The sequence below is a fragment of the Paramormyrops kingsleyae genome, chromosome 9 (genome assembly GCF_048594095.1).
Source record: "Paramormyrops kingsleyae isolate MSU_618 chromosome 9, PKINGS_0.4, whole genome shotgun sequence".
NCBI classification, from domain to species: domain Eukaryota; kingdom Metazoa; phylum Chordata; class Actinopteri; order Osteoglossiformes; family Mormyridae; genus Paramormyrops; species Paramormyrops kingsleyae.
The window spans coordinates 33,393,043-33,414,588 of record NC_132805.1 but is presented as its reverse complement, the minus strand read 5'-3'; the positions used below and the strand labels follow the sequence as shown (position 1 = coordinate 33,414,588).

Below are 21,546 nucleotides of genomic sequence, written 5' to 3'. Positions count from 1 at the left end.
ACCTTAAAAATATTCAAAGAGAAATTGTTACTGTGTATAGCACTAGAATTCAGTCTTAAGATGCATTAAGTTTGATGATTGACCGGGAGCCTGTGGTGCAGAACCAGTCCAATGATCTGACCCAATGTACCAGCCTCAGAAAAGCTCTCCAGGATCTCCGGAGGGTTTCCTCCATGATTGCCAGCGTTGGCCGGAGCTTTCACAGAATTGCTGGCCTTCTAAAATTGGAAAGGAGTCCTGCTTCCTGACTGTGGGTGTCTCCCACATTTGAACAAGGAGTTCAGTGGGTATGGGGTGCATTGTTTGGGATACAATGATGGGACTGTCTGGAGCCAACGCCACAGATCAGACGGCGGGGCGGGTTACCCACCGCTGGAGCCAGGCCAAGCTGCTGCAGCAAGTCTGGCCACGCGCCCCTTAATTAGTCTTTCAGACGCATGAGGGTGCTTAGGTAGGTGGCAAGCGGGGGGGCGCTGGTCAGGAAGAAGGAGCAAAGAACTAGCAACTATATATAAGCTCTCACCCTTTAAAAAATAAACAAGGCAATACAGTTCAGAGTAAAATACACTACACACACATACCCTTACAAAAATTAACCATGGTTTTACTATGATTAAATAACTATGGTTATTTAATCATAAACACATGGTTTTTTGGGTAACTATGGAAACCATGACTATGGTTTTATCATGGTTTCACTACAGTTAAACCCTAGTACAATCTTGGTCATAAAACATGGTTTTTGTTTTACCATGTAGTACCATAGTTACCATGAAGTGCTATATGTAAACCATGGTAGTACTATGGGTAGTACCAAAGTACCATGAGGTACCATAGTAAAACTATGGTTACTGCACAAAAACCATAGGAAACCATAGAGAATTTTCATAAGGGTATATATACACACACACACTGGTACCATCATTCTGTATTGGAATAAAATACTAAATAATAAAATGTTGCATGAAGAAAGGAATCTTTTACATTCTCAGAGTTCCTATGTCTGAAACAGTGATTTCATACAATTAATATCATTGGACAACTCACACCAAGTGGCCCAGCTTGAGAAGACTTGGTTAACCACAAACATAGGTGTGCCTGGTCTGACCAATAGGAGAGCAGCTAATAGGTAAGAATGGGGGCTGTTTCTGGGTGTATCGCTCACAGCATCGAAGTTCTGGTCTGGTGTGGAAATGGGATCCATTTTCCATACTGGTTATTGAGTACTGGGTCACACTGCTTGGTTTGGGTCCCAGGAAGCCCTGCACAGGATGTGCATTTTATTAAGTCATTTCTTTTGCCTATGAAACTTATACATGGTCAAAGTTAAAAGATTTTTTTCTGAGAAAGAATGCAAACTCATCATTTTAAATACAGTACAGTTCTTGTCAAGGCTAGCTTGCCCAGTGAAACCATACCTTTGCTCTAATTTAGCCTGTTTGACTAAACACGGCGAATGGCACAGTCCATTATTGTCTGCTGAAGTCCACAGTGATTTACTAAGGAGGAATTTAGGTGGTCAGGAGGTCAAAGGTGAGAAATGAACCAGCAAAACAAGGGAGATAAGGCCATTGTGTTAGCGGTGGACAGGGATACAGTTCAGGGTCTTCAAGGTCACTGGCAGCAGACATTTCTCATGAAACCGAGGACAGCTCTACCAGGTTGAGGAGAGATGAAGAGAATGCAGATGGGAGAACGTCGATGGTCAGACACACATGGTCAAGGGAGCCAGCCTCTGTTTTTCTTTTATAGTGACATTTTCAACACTCTGTCACGGGGACACTGCATTTTTTGTGCCTTTATAGATTGAGAAATGAATATAAAGGCTACATTGCTATTGTTCTAGAAACATTGGTTCATTGCTGAAATGGAAATGGAAACTTTATCAGCTTTCCTTAGCAACCAGGAGGGAAACAAACTCCAACCTTGAGCAGAAAAAACGGAACATTACCAGGAGAGATGCATAAAATGAAAGTGTGATCCTTTCAGTCAACTATAGATCATCATGGTCATATTTTGAGCAGCGACAGAAGCTGCATGTCAAACCAGCGACTGTGCTCATTTACATACTCAACCATAATGGAACACAGTGGGATTGCAGTAGACTTTCTGCAGTGTCCCTGCTGGGCGGCAGGCCGGAGGTGGCTCACGTGGCCATCCAGGTTAGGTGTGGGTACAGATCGGTGAACCATTGGTGTGTTTTGCCCCAGGGCGTTTGAGGTGAGCTGTGGGCCTAGTGGGTCTGCAAACCACATTTACGTCACTCGTGTAAAAAGACAGAACGAGCCTCATCACAAACAGCATCTCTTCTTTCTTCCATCTTTTCTACATAACTAGATAGGAGAGCTAATTGTAAATCCAATTAAAATTGTGTTGCATTTGATCTTCATTTAATTGAACTCTTAATTAAACTGAACAGAAGCTTATTGTAAATAAACAAACAAACCAGCACATAAACAAACAAACACAAACTGGCAGATACAGTAAGTGGGCATTGAGGATGCCGTGAGCCAGCTCCTGTTTTGCACTTTCTCATTGTGAAACTTCTGTTTTGACATCACCCAGTGGTTTGTTGCCTGTACACTGTGGACGACCACATGACATTTAACAGCTAAAAGACAGGGGAAGTCTTCACTACCAGAGCAGTTTCGTGCATCTTCAACAGGTACTACTGGAATTAAATTCATTCTTCAACTACAGTTCTCTGGGATGAACCTCAATAAAGCATCCTTAAATTTGGAATTAAAGTGCACCTCAGATGCAATGTAATATACAATTTTATCTTTTCAAATACTGACAGTGACTCAGACCTCAATGTGGGTTTGAATCTGGTGGTCCAGTCCACATTCTCTCGCACATTCCATCCCGGATTCCCAATTTGTTTTCCACATGAAACCAGGTGACACTAAACTAAGCCTCATGTCATTCTATCCAAGGTGTCTCCTAGATTGTCCCTGGTACTTCTATTGAAAAATGAATTATTTATTTCAAATTCAATGGAGTTGCAGAGACAAGAAAACTAGTGATATTGCTAACATCTCACCATCTTGTTTTTATTATATATTCCACCTATTTATCCATCTTCCATACATATTAATACATTATATATTATCCTCTCACGAGACCAACCACAAGTTAGAAGATGGATGGATATTACCCTCAACAACTGACAGATGCACTGGAGTGAAGGTCTTTGCTTTCTGTTTTCTGACATGCATATATCTGTTTTTGCAGCGGATTATTTTTCACATAATTTTTCACGTCCCAAAAACCCAGATGCGCTGATGGTGCAGGGTTCGCTGTTTGCATCAGAGATCTTGTTGGCCGTGCCTGCACTGGATCCCCATCACCATTGGGTGGGTCACTGCTCAACCACAATCGCTGTTTTGGCCCCTGTTTGCTGATGTGAATTCCTGGTGCACAATGCAGGTGCTTGTGTGTATGTGTGTGTGTAGCAAGAGGCGCAAGTCAGTGCAATGGGCGCTTTCTGCGGACACAGCCATTATAAGAGGCAAACAATGGCCATCAAGCATTACTGGAAGCCACTTCAGATTCTATGTGCGATTAGCAGCCACACTTTCATTTTAAGCATGGGGGTGGCCAGGCACAAAGCTGTGGCAGGGGGGGGACAAAAAGCTAGGAATAGCTTTCATATGATCCAAGAGAGAAACTTTCACTCCCAAGTCACAACAATAGACAAAACAGTGCTTCTGCTGTTAAAACAAATGGGGAAATTTCAGTGGCATGCAGCCCCCCTGCCGATATTATTGCAACAGCAACAGGTCTGAAAGGTTGACAGCACACACAGCCTGCAGGCAAACCGACATGATACATTTGCAGCGTATTTAACATGGAAACAGCTTATGTCACAAAGAAGAGGGTAATACAAATATAAGTCTTAACGACAAGAAACATTCTTCCAAAATTACGGAGGATATTTTGGTAAAACTTTCTATGTATGCCACGTCTATAAGAATCTATGAACACATTCATAACATATATTAATGCATTAATAAAGCATTATAAACATGGCTATAAAAATGTATAAAAAGGCATAACACATTATAGCCATGTTCATTATGCATTATGAATGCTTTATGAAGATCTCATCTATAATGCACTCTAGATACCTTTATAATGCAGTTATAAAGCATCCTTAATGCTTATACCTACCATTATAATGCATTATGATCTATATCTATATAGTACCTATAGTGAGAGCTTCATTGTATGAAGTATTATAATCAACACTATAATGACTTATGACTGTCCATAGAAGATGCTATAATGCTTTATTAATTCTTATACCAACCATTATAATGCATTATGAAAGTATCTATAGTGCATTATAGATGAGAGCTTCATTGGTGCTTATGAAGTATTATAATGAACACTATAATGCCTTATGACTGTCAATAGAGGATACTGTAATGCTTGATTAATTCTTATACCAACCATTGTACTGCATTATGAAGGTATCTATAATGCGTTAAACATGACAGCTTCAACTGTTACTTATTTTTTATTTTTATTTTTATTCTGAAGGTGGCATTTGCTTCTAGGCACGTTGTATTAAATGGTTAAACATGAGTGCCATGATGTTTACACGTGAATCCGCAAACCCGATGCAGTCATCTGGAAAATGGTTGGGTGAGGATATCTCAGGTGTGACGATCTGGATGCATGAGGAGCTGGTGTGAAAAGTGGGGGGGGGGGGGCAGATGGGGGTGCGTGGAGGAAGACCTTTAGCCCACTCACAGTTAAACTCTTCCTGACCTATTAGGAACATTTGAACTGAAGCCCCTGATGCATCACACCTCTCACCAGACCCACACTCACGTCCAGCCCAGCGGCCCGCAACACAGCAGCAGTACAAAGCTTTGTGCAACGTTGAAATGCAACATATCCATTAATCAACAATCTGCTGCAGTGCTCCAAACTTTGGCCAGGCATGGGTTTAATGTGTTACAGACAATGAAACACAATTTGCCCTATAATCCATCCATCTTCCATAACTGCTTACCCAGTACAGTGTCACAGTTATTTTCCATATCAGAGACAGAAAATATATATATTAATTAAATATTACATCCCCTCCACCCTTTATTGTGTTCTGTGACTGTCAGGAATTTACATAACAGGGTGACCTCACTCCTTCAGCAATTTCTCCTGAAATATTTCCCGCAGAACAATGCAAAAATAGGCTAAACAGGCAATGTGTATTTAAGACAATGGGGTAAACTGTTCACCGAGACATTCCTGCATTCAAACATTTAGCATGCTTTACAAATAGAGATTGCAATCAATAATCACTTTATTATAATGTCTGGTAGTACATTACAGGGTCAGCATTTTGAGGTTTGAAATAAACGGCAAGTTTAACCCATCCTGGGTTGTTCTCTGCCTTGCCCCCATAGATTCCGGGATAGGCTCCGGACCCCCCCCCCCCCCCCCCCCCCCCGACCCTGAACAGGATAAGTGGTTACAGAAAATGGATGGATGGATGGGCAAATTTAATACTAACTGAGCAGCAAAATAATAGCATCTCTTGATAGACGTCCCCTATGTATTTTACTGAAACCGGTTTTTGAACCAGCAAGTTCCATTACAGCCCGATATCTGGCCACAAATTTTGGCTGAAACGTGTGAATTAATGACGGGCTGCAGTTTTAGACGTTCTTCGTGCTCTGTGGGGATGCTCAGTCTCCAAGCGGCTGTTTGACTGCATAAATGGAACTCATGGACCCGGGCCAGTTCAATGAAACCAGAACCCTTCTCGTCCTTCATTAGGAAGCCCGAGTGTTTGCGAGTATGCGCTACAGGCGACTCTCAGCCAATGGACTGAGTGGATGTAAACTGAACTTGAGTCAAACTCTTCGCGACTTCCACGATGAAACCCAGGATGAGCATCTTCAGGTTTATGGAGTAAAGGCAGCTCACTGCTGTCATTTGGGACAGTAGAATGTGAAGGATATCGTTCGACTTTTCGAATAAAGCCGAATAAAATGCAATCACCGCGACCTCGAAGCCTATAATGCTTATTTTGGCAGCATGGTGAAAGTAGACACCAAAAGGTAGGTAATTGGATTGCGCCTTCTTTGAATCTTCAGTGAACTTTGAAAGTTACATATAGGCCTATATAGAGGAGAGTTTTAGTATTATCTTTCGTTTTAATGTACGTTTATGTTACATGTTACATCTTATTCTCCATGCTCTGGCGTGATTATTTCCCTTAGAACGTTTTAAAAACTCAGTTGGCGTATTGCTGACAGTCAATTTAATACTTAACCAAAAATACATGAACGGGTATTTTAAATGTTCGTTGTCCTACTTAGCCTGCGAAGCTACAGCACCCATAGCTTACGAGCTACTTTGTGGAAATGCGAATTTATTCAGGGTCACTTTTTGGAAATTGACAAATACTGAGCTTAGCCCACAATCTCCGCCCCGATCGGTGCCGTCCCGTCCCGTGTGACGGCTGTAACGAAGGACGTTGTATCCCGGTACATATACCGCCCCATCCGGACGCCTCCCCCTCCAGCTCGATACACAGAGACGGGAAGCGGCAGCACGCTATTCAAAGCACCTCCTCAGTCAAGGCTTATGGCAAATTTGGCCTTTTTCCTTTCTCCTATTGGTACCCCCATTACTCTTTAAAAATTCCGCCGAAAAAGAGAAGACGATTTACCCAAAAAATTTGGCCGTTACCTCACGTAAGTAGCCCCCCGGCTGGTTTATTTCATTCTCGCTCGCCGCGCTGCAGCCGGGAGAGACGCGCACTCGCTACAATATGGCGATGGCTCGTCTTTCACGCAGCCGCCTGCTTTCCTGCATCGGACGCGGCGCCTCTCCGCCACATGTCTACGTCTTCATTATTAGCTGTATAACCGTGGGTCGTTTTATACTTATATAGACCTAATAATTTAGAAGACTATTAGCAAAAATGTATAATTTACGTTTTATTGGGATTATTCCAAAAAGCGATTGCGGTTAGAGGTTAGGCACCCGGGGCTTTGAAATTTAAAGCGACATTAAGGTGTTATTAAGTTGCCCATTGTGTTTGGGCGTATTAATCGCTCGTATCTTTTTACATCGGTTTTGTATTTTTTATCATTATTTTTGATCATGGCTGTTTTATAAACGAGCCGGTACCATAATGCCTTTTTTTAAATATATATATATATATATATATATATATATATATATATATATATATATATATATATATATATATATATATATATATATACATACACATATATATATATATATATATACATTTCCCCTTCTCTCTTTGAGAGCCTCCGCTCGCTTTATTTCACCATCCATCCGAAGGGGCATCGTCGGCCAGCTCTTTGGCGTTATTTTAAAGGCTCGGTGGGTCTGATCCGCCAGGCATGTCGGCGCACTTCTCCGCCGAACGTTAACGTCAGCAGGGTGGTTTGCGGCGGGGAAGTTGCGTCTTCGGCCATTCAAATCCGGCTCAGCGCGTTTTGTTGGCTCTCCCCACCGGCCCAAAGCGGCTGCTGTAGCGCGGTTATTAGATGACAGGATCCGCGTAAGTTATCTGTTCGTCCGCGCTGCCTGACCTCGATAAACGCGGGCGGATGCGAGTCCGTGACGCAGCCGCGGACGCATAGTTACACGATGTACTTTAAGCGGCGTCGGCTGTCGGATCGGCTCGGTGTTTATCTGAGGCCACTTTTGTTTGCGCAAAACCCTTTTAAAACCCTATTTTGCTCACACGCTTCACCGAGCTGGAAGTTTCTAAGCGTGTGGGATCGATATCAACATGTAGTGCATTTCATTACAGATAAAGGGCAAGATGACGAATCAGCCCGGTAGTTAAAATGGACGAAAGTGAGTTTTTGGCTATTTTAATGATTGGAGTGTTTAAACATTACTTGGCTGCCCTCCTCCACCAAGAGTGCAGTAAACGTACGAAGCGATTTTGGACAGCGACACCGCGACGTAGTTTCTGAGGATTTCTGGTTCTAGCCGGTTGAACCTTGTTACTTTGTGGCCGAAGCCTTGTTAATACACACATGCTGACATGTCGTTCTGAAATCGCAGATCTAGTGTCCTTATTCATATTTTTACGATAAATTTTGTGCGGAAACGGACTGGTAAGCATCCCCTCCCAAAGAGTTCGTCCTGTTCCCTGTAATTTATTAAGGTCTGTCCAGACCGCCACTGACTGGTAAGACTTGCACGGAAACTTCCTAATCTCGCCTCTTACATTTACGACGCAGCTGTAACGTTTTATGATGTACTTTGTGAAAGATTGGGAAGTTACTCAGCAGTGGTTAAAGTATGTTTATTAAAGTCTCACTGAATTCTGTTTATTAAACATTTGTTGTATAGTAGTTAAATCATAGTCCCAAGTCAATAGTTTTTGTGTGTATTACTGATTTTGGGCTGTTTGTCATTAAGGTAATGTTTGTATCTAGACGTCTTTATTACAACTTAAAACAAGTTCAGAAGCGTGTTGCTTTGTTTGATACTTTTGAAGTTGCGCAAGGAGCTCATTGAAACTTGGAGCTTATTTGTGGGTGTGTGTGTGTGTATGTACAGAGACACGCTCGCAGCAGTGTATAATACCCAGTTCATGCTTTTGAAATGGCCGTGTCTCATATCTCCCACAGGGCACACCCCATTCTGTGCAGGTGTACAACTACCCAGAAGGCCTAGGGGCGGCGCTCTACAGGGAACAATTCGACTTCAACGCCGAGCCGCCTTGGGACCCTAGCTGATAGTGGGAGTGGTCTATCTCCTGACTTGTCCATGTGAGTTAAGTCCAATGTACTATGTTCTTGCTTCTTAGTCACAGTTTTTGTTATTGAGTGTCTCATTGTTCAGCATCTTTTTTCTAAGGACACCAGACTCTGAGACACACTTCCCACTGTCCTTCATCTCTCAGTTTCTGGCATCTTTAAGCCTTCTCGCGTCTGCTAATTGCGTAATTTGGTGCTCTAAACTGGGCCGTTAGGGGGGCCCGCCGTACCCGATGAAACTTTTTTTTTTCTCACTCTCTCTCTCTCTCTCTCTCTCTCTCTTCCTACTGCAGTCATCCTTTAGGACTGTCTTTCAGAATTTCCCGCTTGGGACCAGTAAAGTATATCTATCTTTATCTCTGTTCTTGGTAATGACTTGACAGTGATTCCCTTCTGCCCAAGCTGCTCCAAATTCAGTTCCATAAACAGTTAGATTCCTCTCTCCCCCCCCAAACGACACAGCATTTGAAAAGTAGATAATTTTAGTTCTAAACGCTGGTGTGCAGGTTCGTGAGATGGGTGCAGACGTTGTAGCCTTTGTGGGTTTACGTGCGTGCCTGGGTGGGTGGGTGCCTGGGTGGGTGGTCCAGCCACCTGCAGAGTGGCAGTGACATCAATCCTGTAGCTAGAGATGTAGCCTCTGCGTGTGACTTGGGAAGGTGGATGGATGGGATATAGGGGGTTATGTCAGACCCTCACTCCAGATCAGAATGTCATTGGCCTCTGTCTCAGGGGCCCCTGCTGGGCCTTTCTCTGTCTGGCCCTCGTGAGAAGCTCAGCCGACCGTGCACTGGAGAGCTGACGTGAAGTCACGTGGCTCTCCTGGCCAGCAGTTGTGTAATCTTATCAAAAGCAGACATCTGACACTGGTGCAGCCTGCATTGTGCTAAGCTAATGCCACTGAGCAAAAGCCCCTTTCATGGGTCACAGGTGCTGGGATTAAGCGTGATGGTCTGCAGTAAAGTCTGCAGGCTGTGCTTCTCCCGGGGTTTTGTTTCCGCAGTCGCCGTGTTGACGTCTGCGTTTCGGCTTTCTCCGGTTAGCGTGCCGTCCTGTGATTGGCCGCTCTCGGGGGGTGGCTCGGGTCGGGGCAATAACGGCGAGTGTTTCTTCTTGGTGTTCATGCAAGCGCTGTGGACCAGAAGCGTGTGAAAGGAATCCTGTGGATCGGGGCTAGGTGGTTTCCCACCCAGTACCTGCAGGTGTGACACGTCACGGTGCCTTGCTCTGGGTGGTATTGAAGCCTGAGATGGCTGTGGATGACGGCAATCATTCCGGTACTGCGGAGCCTGTCAGTGTTGCGTCAGGAAGCGCACGCTGTGGTTGCTGGAGTGACGGTGGGCTTGTGGCGTTACATGGGTATCGTCCATCCAGCCAGGTGGCCTCGGCTGGTGGATCATATATATACTGTATGTAGAACAAGTGGCCCGGAGAGGAGGAAGTGTCTTCAGGCAGCGGTGGAGTTTCCGCGATGAGTCATGTGACACCTCGCGTATGACTCATTCGCGGGCCACACGCTACCGGGACTCCACCCCCCACCCCCAAAAGGACGTTTTTGTTCCAGCAGGAGATTATTGAAGTGTTGTGTTTTTTTTTTCTTTTTCCTGAGCCGGTTCTGATCAAGGCACCATGGTACACGACACTCTGTCTGCAGAATCTCGCCTTGAAGGTTCACTGTCTTCCAGTTACACGATGGTTTTAGGAGGGAGAGGAAAAGGGGGACAGGCTGAATGCAGGAAATAACTGGAGCCTTCATCAGACCACAGCGATTTAGGGCAATTTTATGTGGAAGTGTTTAGCGCGATGCCAGGTCCCCGCTGACTGGCTACAGATCTTTAACTGTGTGCCGTACATTTCGTCACGGCTACTCAAGGTGCAGCCCATTCTTCCTGTATTCATTGTGCAGATGCACGCTCGCCAAACGTGTGCGTTGATAATGGCATTTCCCATCGCTGAGTTGTACTTTCCCCTCTCGTTCTTCTCCCATACAGTTTGTTGCGTATACCTAGGACTCCCAACGGCTCAGGGCTTCGATTATACAACTCTTTATGATTTGTTGGATTTGCGGAATACGGTTGAGATGAAAGGATTTGCTGACGAACCAAACTACTCCATTGAACTGCTGCAGGGGGGCACCGCCCTCTGTGATGTCATCGACAGCCACATCTACGAGCAGGCCCTGGTAAGTGTGCTCCAGCCTCATTCACCGCTTCACGCGCTCCTCACTTCTTCTCTGTCTCGCATTTAGAGTATCGGCAGCATTAATTGAAATGTTTTGAGTTCAGCCGAACTCTTTACACGTTTCGGCATCAGTAGTAAACTTGGTGTTTGTTACATTAATTGAGGTCGAGGCCAGTGTGGTAAGGGTTAGTCTACCACTGGGATTGCGGGAGGTTAAGTCCCATGTTTCTGCTGCTGCTGGTGATGATAAATTATGAATGATACATTTCTTCTGTGCTTATTTTAAGTCCATTGTTTTAAATGTCTGTAAAACACCCTGTGGTTAAAACAGTGCTATATAAATGATTGATTGACCCCCTGTGTTCGATCTCCCCCTTTCAGGCTGAAAAGAATGCATTTTTTGTCGCTGACCTTGGGGTCCTCGTGCGACAGCACTTCCGTTGGCAGACCAGTATGGCTCCCATACAGCCCTACTACAGTGTCCGGTGCAACAGCAGTCCTGCTGTCGTCGAGGTCCTGGCTGCTCTTGGCGTTGGCTTCGTTTGCTCCAACAAGGTGACCATGCCCACCCGCGCTGCCCCTAGTAGTTTAACTCCAGATTTCTTCTGTCTTCCATATCCACCATAATCGCTAGAGGACAACATGGAACATCTCCTTCTCCAAAAAAGCTGCCTTTGAACTGAAACGGAATAACGCTTTTGTTTTTATGATTGCTCATGGGTCTGCTGTAATTATTTTAGCCGCTGCTGAGTAATTTGTCCTGGGATGGTGCGTTTCTGTTACAATCCGAAGTGTGACTAAACTATCCCGGCCTGGGAAGAGGTGGAGCTGTTGTAATTGTATCTGGATTTCAACATTTAGCAGTTTACAAAATGAAAGGAGAAAAGGCATTTCCTCCTGGGCAGGTTCTTATTTCTGCTTGTTTTTTGGGTCCCCTGTATATCTATAGTTAGGCTTCTGGGATTCCTCCCCCCCTGCAGTTTTTGGGCTCTGCAGTCTCATCCCCTCTTCTGCTCTCTTCCCCTGGTAGAATGAGTTGGTACTCGTGCAGAACTCCGGCGTGGCCCCTGAGAACATCATCTTCTCTGGTGTCTGCAAGCAGCTGTCCCACCTCAAGTACGCCGCCAAGAACGGCGTCGACACCCTGACCTGTGACAACGAGACTGAGATGCGCAAGATCGCCCGATGTCACCCCGGTGCCAAGTGAGTGGCCTGTGCGGCGGAGCGACGGGCGGAGCTGCGCGCGGCGTGGCGACGGTTGCCGTGACGATGTGTCCCTGTGCCTCCGTCGCCAGGCTGCTGCTGCAGATCGCCGCTGAGGCTCCGGGTGAAGTTGAGGCCACCAGCATGACCTTCGGTGCCACGCTGAAGGGCTGCCGCTCTCTCCTGGAATGTGCTCAGGAGCTGGGCATGCAGGTCGTTGGAGTCAAGTGAGTCCAGCTCTGTGAATTGAGGGACGGAGTCAGAGAGAGGTGGGGGAGACTCTGCATTAATAGTGCTACACTGTAACATCCGCCCGTTTTGCAGGATCACATCTTTAGCTTTGAGGGCAGATTCTCCTGGTCCATTTTCAGCATAGATGTACTAACCTTGTGCTGCTGAGACCTGCAGCTACTCGCTCCTAAATTTTTTATTGGCATTTTTTTTCCCCTCTCCACGGTACTTCGCAGTCTCGCCGTTAAGCTCCTCCCACTTTATTTTGTCAGGTTCCACATCCCCAGCTCCTGCCGGGATGTCCAGGCGTACACCCACGCGGTGGCGGACGCTCGCTGCGTATTCGACATGGGGGTGAGTCCGCCTGGGCGCGCTACCCGTGATGCCTATGGTCACGTGCACGTGTTCGCGTTGTTACCGCTGTGTCACCCTGACGTTATGTTGAAAACGGATACTTCCCATAATCCTTAGCAGGTTACTGCCTCTCCCGTGTCAGATTTCTGTTTAATGGGTGGTGTTTCTTCAGGTGGAGTTTGGCTTCGACATGAACATCCTAGACATTGGAGGAGGTTTCTCTGGCTCAGAAGACCAGCTGGAACAGGTACTGAATGATTTGTTTATGGTTTTCTGTTCGCAATGTTTTTTTTTTTTTTTACATTCAGCTCTATTATAAATGATTGTGATTGCTGTACTAGATATGCTTTTAAAGTGATCTTTCTCAGTAATGCTCACATGTATAGAGTAACTGGATATTTCCTGTTCAGTTCGGTCTAGCAAATGTCAGGAATGCAAATGTAGATGAAGCACCGTGGTCACCAGCCGCATTCTGTCAGTGACAGTTGAATCACTGATGCATGGCTCCTGTAGTTGTCAATGTGTAAAAGTCCCAGTGTTTTCAAATGCATTCATCTCCTTTTGTTGCGAATCGGCTGGTAGATTATTGCAATGGCTGTCGGAGCCTGTAGCATGGGCGGAATTTCAAACTGAATGTCATTTCTGTTTACCTTGAGGATTAGACCAAAGCACCTTCATCAGTATAGATGCGTTCAATGGAGGGTGGGGGGGTTGTTTTTGTGAAACTGTATGCATTTTGAGATTTTAATTCTGAAGTCATTCTGTCACAGGGAGTCTCTTGGTGGACTAAAGACCCTCCTCTTTACTTCAGATCCGCGGCACCATTCAGCCGCAGCTAGAGAGATACTTTTCTCCACTGTGTGGCTTCTCCGTCATCGCCGAGCCGGGGGCCTTCTACGTTTCGCCCTCCTTCACCCTGGCCGTCAACGTCATCGGCAAGAAAGTGGTGGCCAGGGACCGGTGCGGGCGGCCCTGCGGTCAGTCTCTCGCTCTCCCACGTTTTGATACGTCGGCGTGTCGTTTTTTCAGAGGCGTGAATGTGCGTTGTCCGTGTTTTGCCTCCAGATGACCTGTCGCCAAACGACGAGCCGGAGTTCCTGTATTATATGAACGATGGCGTGTACGGGTCCTTCTCCAGCAAACTGTTGGATGATGCCATCCCGGCACCGTCTGTGCACAAGGTGAGCGTCTGTGCACGTCTGTCGCAGCTGGAGGGGCGCACTTGGGACCCGCCCCCTAAATGGGTGCCCCTGTCCCCCGCAGGCCCCCCTGGTGGAGGAGCCGCTGTTCTCCAGCAGCCTCTGGGGTCCCTCATGCGACGCCCTGGACCAGGTAGTAGACCACTGCCTGCTGCCCGAGCTCAGTGTGGGGGACTGGCTCCTCTTCAGGAACATGGGGGCTCACAGCGTGGGCGAGCAGGCCACCTATGCCAGTGTGGAGAGCCTGCCCGTCTACCACGTCATCTCAGAGCACGATTGGTAAGCAGAAGCATGTGCGTGCAGGTATTTGTTACGTGGAGATTGAACTTTCTGCTGGGTTTACTTTTTGGGCGTGAGGACCTGTTTTTTTTTTAAAACCCTGTTCCTTTTTTTAGGTATGAGATGCAGGATGCTGGAATCGGCCTGGACACGCCCATGAGGAGCCTCTTACTGGGCCCGTACTCCTTCCAGTTTAACCAGCAGGAGGACGCCTTCTCCACCCCAGCTTAGACCTACGTCGGTGTCGTGGGGATGGGGATGGGGTTGGGGGTGGAGTAGGGTTTCTGCGAAGCCGGTCCGGTTGGCATTCCAAGAGAAGAGCCGGCTGCTGTAGGACACTTGTTTTTTTTGTAATTAAATGGTAGAAGGGTTTTACTGGGACCAGTCATAGTGTGGTGACAATATTCATTTTTCAGCATCACCATAAAGTTGACCGGTATCTGTATCCGGTTCCCCCCCAAACAGCTAACCCCCTGTTCTGTAGTTAAAAAAAGAGAAAATATGCAACAAAATGGACGACTCTGTAGAGATGGCCCATCTCTGGGTTTCCTACTCAACTGCAGTTTATATACATGTTCAGTTTATTTAATTTTATTTCATATCTATATATAAATCTATATAGATTACATTTTGCCAGTCTTGTACATCAGCTGTCTGCCCTACTGGAGCAGTTGTTTATAGAAATGCCAAGATCTGACTTCAAGTGATTTTAAATGCAAAAATAAATGTAAATTTGTGCTTTGAGTGGTAGCTTTAGTAGAGACGGTGTTCCATTCGTGCTATGGAGCCTGATCCAGCCATGTTGTAATTGCAATAAATACGTACGTGGGTGTGTTATTTATCTATTTGGGTTTTGACACGGTGGCGGCGTGCGCGTCGAGCTCCTGCGCCGCGCGGCTGCAGAAACAGGCACGCTTTGCTGTGTTTGTGAGGGTCGTTACGGTCCTACGGGGGCTGGGGGAACTGCTCTCCACTCTTGTCATTTCGAGCTTGGAGCGGGAGCTGAATCAATCCAGCCAAAATATTAGCAGTATGCTTGTGGTGCTTCAATTATGGTTATCTAACAACTGAGCAGGTCTACAGGGTTGTATGCGAGTAGCCCTGTAGCGTCTATGGTCGTGGGTTTTTTGTGGCTATATTCGGCCATTGCACATCGCTCCCGGGCATCAGGTTAGCCGCAGATCCTGTCCGCTCCCTCGCTTCCAGGCCCGGCGACTGCTACGTAAACCTCTCGCGCTGTGAGTGCCTGCGACTCTGCTGCAAACAAAACAAAACAAAAATGTGCTCATACAAGCATAAGGAAACATCTCTCCTGTTCACTTCTCGTTTGGCTGGAAGTCGTTCAGGTTGAAGGTCATTCTTGATGCCCCACCTCAGGCTTCCCCGTCGCTGCTAGTGTTCAGGAGCAACGTGTCCCGGCGCATCAGAATTAACGCTGTCATTTGAAGAGCCGCTTCTTTCATAACCCTTTCCTTGAAGAGACAAGCCTGCAAGTGCGTACATCTTTAGCTACAATGCTAATGGTTGTAAGCTGTTGTCAATCAGTCCATTGTGTTCGTTTAATGGAAGTGATTAATACACCTTTGACTGAAATGTGCAGTGCTTATTTTCATTCTCCTTTGTGACAGCCATATTTTCTGTTAGCCTAATGACAAAGCGTTCACATTCTGCAAAAAGGGCTTTTCTGTTGTATGAAATAAACAACCTTCCGTTTCTGACTTGCGTTTGCAGCAGTGCTTATTAAATTGAATGTCAAAAATATGGTTCGGTGACAATTTGCAGCAATTGGTCATCGAAGAGTCCCTAACTATAATACTATAGATATGATGTTCTGAGCTGCAAAAATACCTTAAGTGCCGTATTGTGACCAGTGCCTGGTACCAACCAGCCGTCGGTGGTGTGAATCTCACTGCTCTTCAGGGACAGGAAAGGAGTGTAGATTTCAGGAGTGGGAACCTTGTTGGCTTTCCTGGAAGGTGACGAGTGATCAATATTTCAGGCATGCATTCCTGTGAAAGTTCATTGTCACTTCATCTGGTTGGAATATAAAGAGACCAATTTGGCTGAATTGGCCATCAAGGACTCCCAAGGTTCACTTACGTTAAGCTTTTGTGACAACCTGTGGTGCTCAGGTGCTGGGGCCTTCAGAAGAGGCTGGAGATCTACAGCACTACCAACATCTGGCCTAAGAGCGTGTTTCACCTCCAAGTGAGGGGCGTCCTGTGGGGGGGGGGTGTCCTGAGCCCAGCTGGAGGTCCAGATAACCCTCTACTGGAATGTTACTGTTTCATTCAGCACGCTCCAGAAAAGTTTTGAATTGACTGGACACGTATAGGCCTGTGGATAGAAGATCTGAGGGTCCTACTGTATGTGTCAATCTCCACCTTGCACTAAGTGTTGATGGTGAAATCCTATGAGGAAACGGACCAGTCTGCCAGTAAGGGTACAAAAAAACACGCATGAGGTGGAGTCATTACTACACCTACACTGACGATGTCCGTGCCATTGTAAGATGGCGTAAACACCAAAGCTACACCTGTGACTTTTCCAAAACATTTTATTCATCTTTGTATAAAAAAAAAACATTTGCAATGACAAATATTGTGCAAAAAAAAAGCTAACATGACATTCCACTGTACGTTATGGTGAAACTACTTTGGTCAGGAGCTCAGCAGGTTTTTTCCAGTACAGATTTAAACATAAGACTTAACGGTAGTAGAAATGACTCACAGGAGTCTTAATGGCCTGCTTGTAAGAATTATACCATTGCCCAGCTGTTCCTTGGTCATACTTGCTTGAATGAAAAAATGACTCCCAACTATAACAAAGACCAACATTATAAAATAAATAATGAATTTAAAAATACAAAATATTTGTAAATAAAAAAAAAAAACTCCACAGAAACAAAAACCCTGACATTTCAGCGCTGTTGCTAAGCCTATTCCCTCAAACAGAATGACACCCCCCTGAAATCTCACCGTCTACCGGCCATCACCACCAAGTGTCTCAGTGCCACAGGGGGCGGGGCTCCTACAAAGTGCCACAGGGGGCGGGGCTCCTACAAAGTGCCCGCACTGATCCAGGCGCTGATAGGTACGGGAAATTGGACGTCCGACCAATGGACTTTAGGCAATAACCCCTGAGCTTGTGAATCACGTGATGCCAAAACATCATATTTTTATGTGTAAACAATGACAGTAAAAAAAATTATATAAGGAAAAAAAACCATAATTCGGCTTTCCTTAAACTTAATCAGACACCTACACTTTCAGGATTTCTGAGTGCAATTTAGCCATTGTGCAAAATCTCATGTTAGGTGATCTCAGCAAATAAGCAACATACAATCGTGTAATTGCCATTATCATTTAACTTCTTTCTTTAGAGACGCTGTAGAGTTTCAAACAGGGAGTCTAAGTTAAGCCATTGCTCAAGACTTACACCAAGGAGAGCCATCAATCAGACCGAAAGGTGCTTGGTCACGAGTCTGGCTCCTTAGCCAATGCACTAACATGCCAGCATGCCCTCGGGGCCGGACGGCAGGTGCTGAGGGCAGGCAGCCGCCAGGCTGCTGAGGCTCCGGAGCTGCACCTGCCAGGTGGGCATCCGTTTGGTCGCCAGGTGGCGCCGGGCGTGTTTGGCCAGGTGGTCGCTGCGCATGAAGCGGCTGTGGCACACGGGGCAGGCAAAGCGTTTCTCGCCAGTGTGTGTGCGGCGGTGCCGGGACAGCTCGTCGGATCGGGCGAAGTGCCGCTCGCAGCCCTCCCAGTTGCAGCAGAAAGGCTTCTCGCCTGCAGGGGGCGACAGAGACACAAGCTGGAATTTAGTGGTTAGGACCTGCTGCTTCCTCCTCACTGATAAAGTGATTTATATAATCCATGTTTGAATTATCAGATATCACTACCGCTGTAAATTGAGCGTAAGCAAAACTTTGACGATAATGGAATAGCACCCATGTGATTTACACCCATCTTCATGGCACCCATGAAGTGATGTCGTTAGGGTGAAGACTGTACACCCAAAGATAATTTACATTATCTGAAGATTTACGCAGATCACACACCCTGAACACAGACTAAAATAGAACAGCAATAGACCTTAGACATTTGAGATATATGGATTTTAGGTTGGGTACTTGATGTGAGAGGAACAGCAGGTTCTCACCTGTGTGAGTCCTCCTGTGGGCCTTGAGGTGGGAGCTCTTGAAGTAGGTCTTCCCACAGCCCGGGTGGGTACAGATGTGGCTCCGTATCCTGGAAACGCTGGGCCGCGGGCTGTTCCTTTGGACCAAGGAGGGGACGCCCGGTGCGGGGGCAATGGCAGCCAGCTTAGGCTTTCCAGGGGTTACCAGTGCAGACTGTCTGGGGAGCACTGGCTGGGGGACGAGGAACATAACCGAACCCTTGGAAACCTCTCCACTCATGAGGACCACCGGTGGGCATACCGCCCCCTGCTGGCCATGTGCAGAAACAACAGGCGGAGTTGTGCGTGATACAGGAAGCACTTGACAGAGGACCGGCATGGAAGCTATGTTCACAGGGCCACTGGACACAGGGTGTTGTAGCAGTCCAACAGACGATGACAAATTCAAGAAGACCGGGCCATTTGAGGGGGCCAGCCCAGAATGATGTGCTGTAGACGCAGCTGGGCATGCTCCAGCGCCTCTGTCTTCCGGCTGGCTTGATGAACTTCTCTCAGGAGTGCCGCCATCAGGCTGCAATGATCCACACACATTCTTTTTCTTCTCTGCAGGACAGCTGTTGCAGGTGCAAGGCAGCAAGTCTGCAGTGTGGCGGATCACGCTGGTGGCGTGTGACCTATGACACCCCACGGGATCACAAGGGCCGCCCTCTGTCTGCGGCCTGCTCTGGCAGGAAGGGGTCCGAACCGGCTCCGGAAAGGATGCCGAAAGGGTATGTGGAAGCTCAGAGTTCAGCGGGCTGTAGGGTGGAGTCATACACTGCGAAAGAGCGACAAACAAGGACAAAGCATCGAATCATTTAGATCTGGTCTCCACGACAAACGAGACGTCAGCTTGGATTGGCTGCGCCCAGGCTCTCACCAGAGGAGACCCCTGGAACTCGACAGGGGCCGGCAGAGGAAGCCCTTCCTCAAAGATGTCAGAGTGAGGCGTCAGGGGACGGGGATCTGCATGGCCAAATCTCCCAGCTTTCCAGCAGCTGCTCATGGCCATCAGGGCCTCCACTGCCTCGATGTCCTTCGCTCGTGGAGAGTCGTTCGGGAGACAGGCATCTGAATCCATTGGCTCCCTCTCCTGGCCACATATGGTAAAGACATCATTGTTTTTTTCTGTCTGCCAGCTGCTCATTGGTCCAACAGCAGTGCCCCTATTAGTACTTCAAATAAATCAAACAATATTTGACACCCAGTGTGTGGCCCCAAAGATTAAAAGGCCAGTGGAGCCCTTGAGGAAGGTCCTTAACAATCAGGGACTGGCTGACTCTGCTTTCTCAAATGCGTCGCTTTGGATGAAAGCATCCATCAAATAAATAAAATGTAAATATAATTTCTACCTTCTTTGTAAAAAAGGATGCCTATTAAACTGTATCTATTAAATTCATGGTAATCTCCGCACAGATATCTGTATTGCTAGTACTAGCCTGGTCAGAGTAACAGCCCAGTGAACTTTCGCCTGAAAATCTGTCCTGTTTATTGCTGACCTAATGAAGTTCCGGAGCTTAGGGGGTGCCGTTTCCTTGGGAAATGCATTTTGGAATTAAAGTTAAATTAACTTCCACAAACACGACTGCTCAAGGAAATCAAGTTTATATATCAATGTATTAGTATCGGTGTGCATGCAGTCCTTTGGCAAAAACTATTAGGTTTTCTCTATAAAATATGCTCTGGCCGCGCAGTTATTATTTGATATAGGTGGAACCTCCCGTAACTCCCTGACACGCCCCCCCTCGATCCAAAATTTGCCACGACGTTTGGTGCCAGGGCTTGCTTTGCTCATCTGCTATTGGTCAGCCAACAAGCATATGACCATGTGAAGAAGGCGTGATCGGCCTGCTCTCATCAGCGTTTTGGGACGTGAACCCGGGGAGCCGCAGTTCTGTAACCTTTCCCCTACTTTCTGAAAAACTGCGGCTGTTGGGTGCACGACACAACACAGGGAGTGGTCAAGCGGCATATTGTGCCTTTCATCGGCGCGGAAATAAATAATATTGATTGCAGGTTAAACGCTGCCATAAATCAATTTACGCCAATATTCGCTACAGTAACACAATACTAAATGGCAAATCAAAATGCAGCTCTTTAAAAGACTAATTTACTTCTATAAACAACAAAATATGTGGTTTAGTTGCGAATTTGTATTTTTGTTTGACATTTCTGCGCCTGTTACTTGTTATAACTGTAACGAAATACACATATCACTATAAATGAAATAATTTCGAACAACAATGCGAAACATCCTGATTTCGTAGATGTGACATTAAGTATGACTTACGTGAAAGTTACAGGATCAGATGGAAGGCCTAACGATCAGTAGCTGCCCACTATGTAGCTCCAGTTTTCCCGTCTTTCTTTGGCAGAATGCAACGGGACATGTTTCTCCGCGACTTTTTCCAGATTCATTCAGACAGGCTCGGAGGAGGCAGGGTTAATCTCGCAACCAATCACCGCCAAAGGTGTGTGAAACTCTAGCCAATAGAAACGCAGGCGGTGCGTGCTCAGAGGCTGATATACAGCGTGAAAATAGCGTCAAAATAGCGTGGTACACAACTGCACTGGCATGCAGTAACGTGATGACGGTTCTGGTAAGAGCCTCACATGGGTCACGTAGGTTCCTCCGTGACTAATCAAATAGCTGGTTCCGCTGACTGTGCCTCTGGTTTTAACAGATTTCTCCTTAAACACAAGATTAAGGCTATATTCCATGGTCATGCTTTAAGGACTTTTAATGGTCTTTTAACTTCTTGTGGTTTTTGTAGGTAATAGGTCACGAACAGAAAAACCCGTTCAACTTAACTGGATTAGTAGAAAAACCTGTTTTGAGGCATAGGTAAATTTAACCATACAAAAAAATACTCCACTTAGCCGTAACTGATTTATTGCATGTAATCTGATATTTAAGGGAAATTATTCAGTTTCCACGTTGTTAAACATGAAGGATAGATACTGTAAATTTTTTAGTAAAGAAGTATCAGTGGACTTATAACCCAACACGACTCCTGTCCGAAGGAGGGCTTCAACAAGGTGCTTAACCTCAATCATTTGAAATAAATACCCATCTGTATATATTATACTTAAAGGTTTCTCTAAATAACTCAAATAGATCAAGATCATATTTTACTGTTTTTTCT

The 21,546-nt window shown here is 46.1% G+C and overlaps 2 protein-coding genes across 2 annotated transcripts; one reads left to right on the top strand and one right to left on the bottom strand.

The window, feature by feature from the left end:
• Window positions 1–6,524: 6,524 nt before the first annotated feature.
• azin1b (antizyme inhibitor 1b) lies at window positions 6,525–15,939 on the top strand. The gene is made up of 12 exons (XM_023813503.2): window positions 6,525–6,713; window positions 8,646–8,786; window positions 10,766–10,956; window positions 11,337–11,510; window positions 11,986–12,158; window positions 12,251–12,385; window positions 12,662–12,743; window positions 12,916–12,990; window positions 13,555–13,720; window positions 13,809–13,924; window positions 14,007–14,221; window positions 14,338–15,939. The coding sequence occupies exons 3-12, from the start codon at window positions 10,855–10,857 to the stop codon at window positions 14,450–14,452; spliced, it is 1,353 nt and encodes a 450-aa protein (XP_023669271.1). The 5' UTR covers window positions 6,525–6,713; window positions 8,646–8,786; window positions 10,766–10,854; the 3' UTR covers window positions 14,453–15,939.
• An 821-nt stretch (window positions 15,940–16,760) lies between these two features.
• LOC111844751 (Krueppel-like factor 11) lies at window positions 16,761–20,843 on the bottom strand. The gene is made up of 4 exons (XM_023813517.2): window positions 20,691–20,843; window positions 19,281–19,493; window positions 18,383–19,178; window positions 16,761–18,009 (listed from the first exon to the last, which is right to left on the bottom strand). Exons 2-4 carry the CDS (start codon window positions 19,479–19,481, stop codon window positions 17,726–17,728), a joined length of 1,281 nt encoding a protein of 426 aa, XP_023669285.1. The 5' UTR covers window positions 19,482–19,493; window positions 20,691–20,843; the 3' UTR covers window positions 16,761–17,725.
• Between the last annotated feature and the right edge of the window lie 703 nt (window positions 20,844–21,546).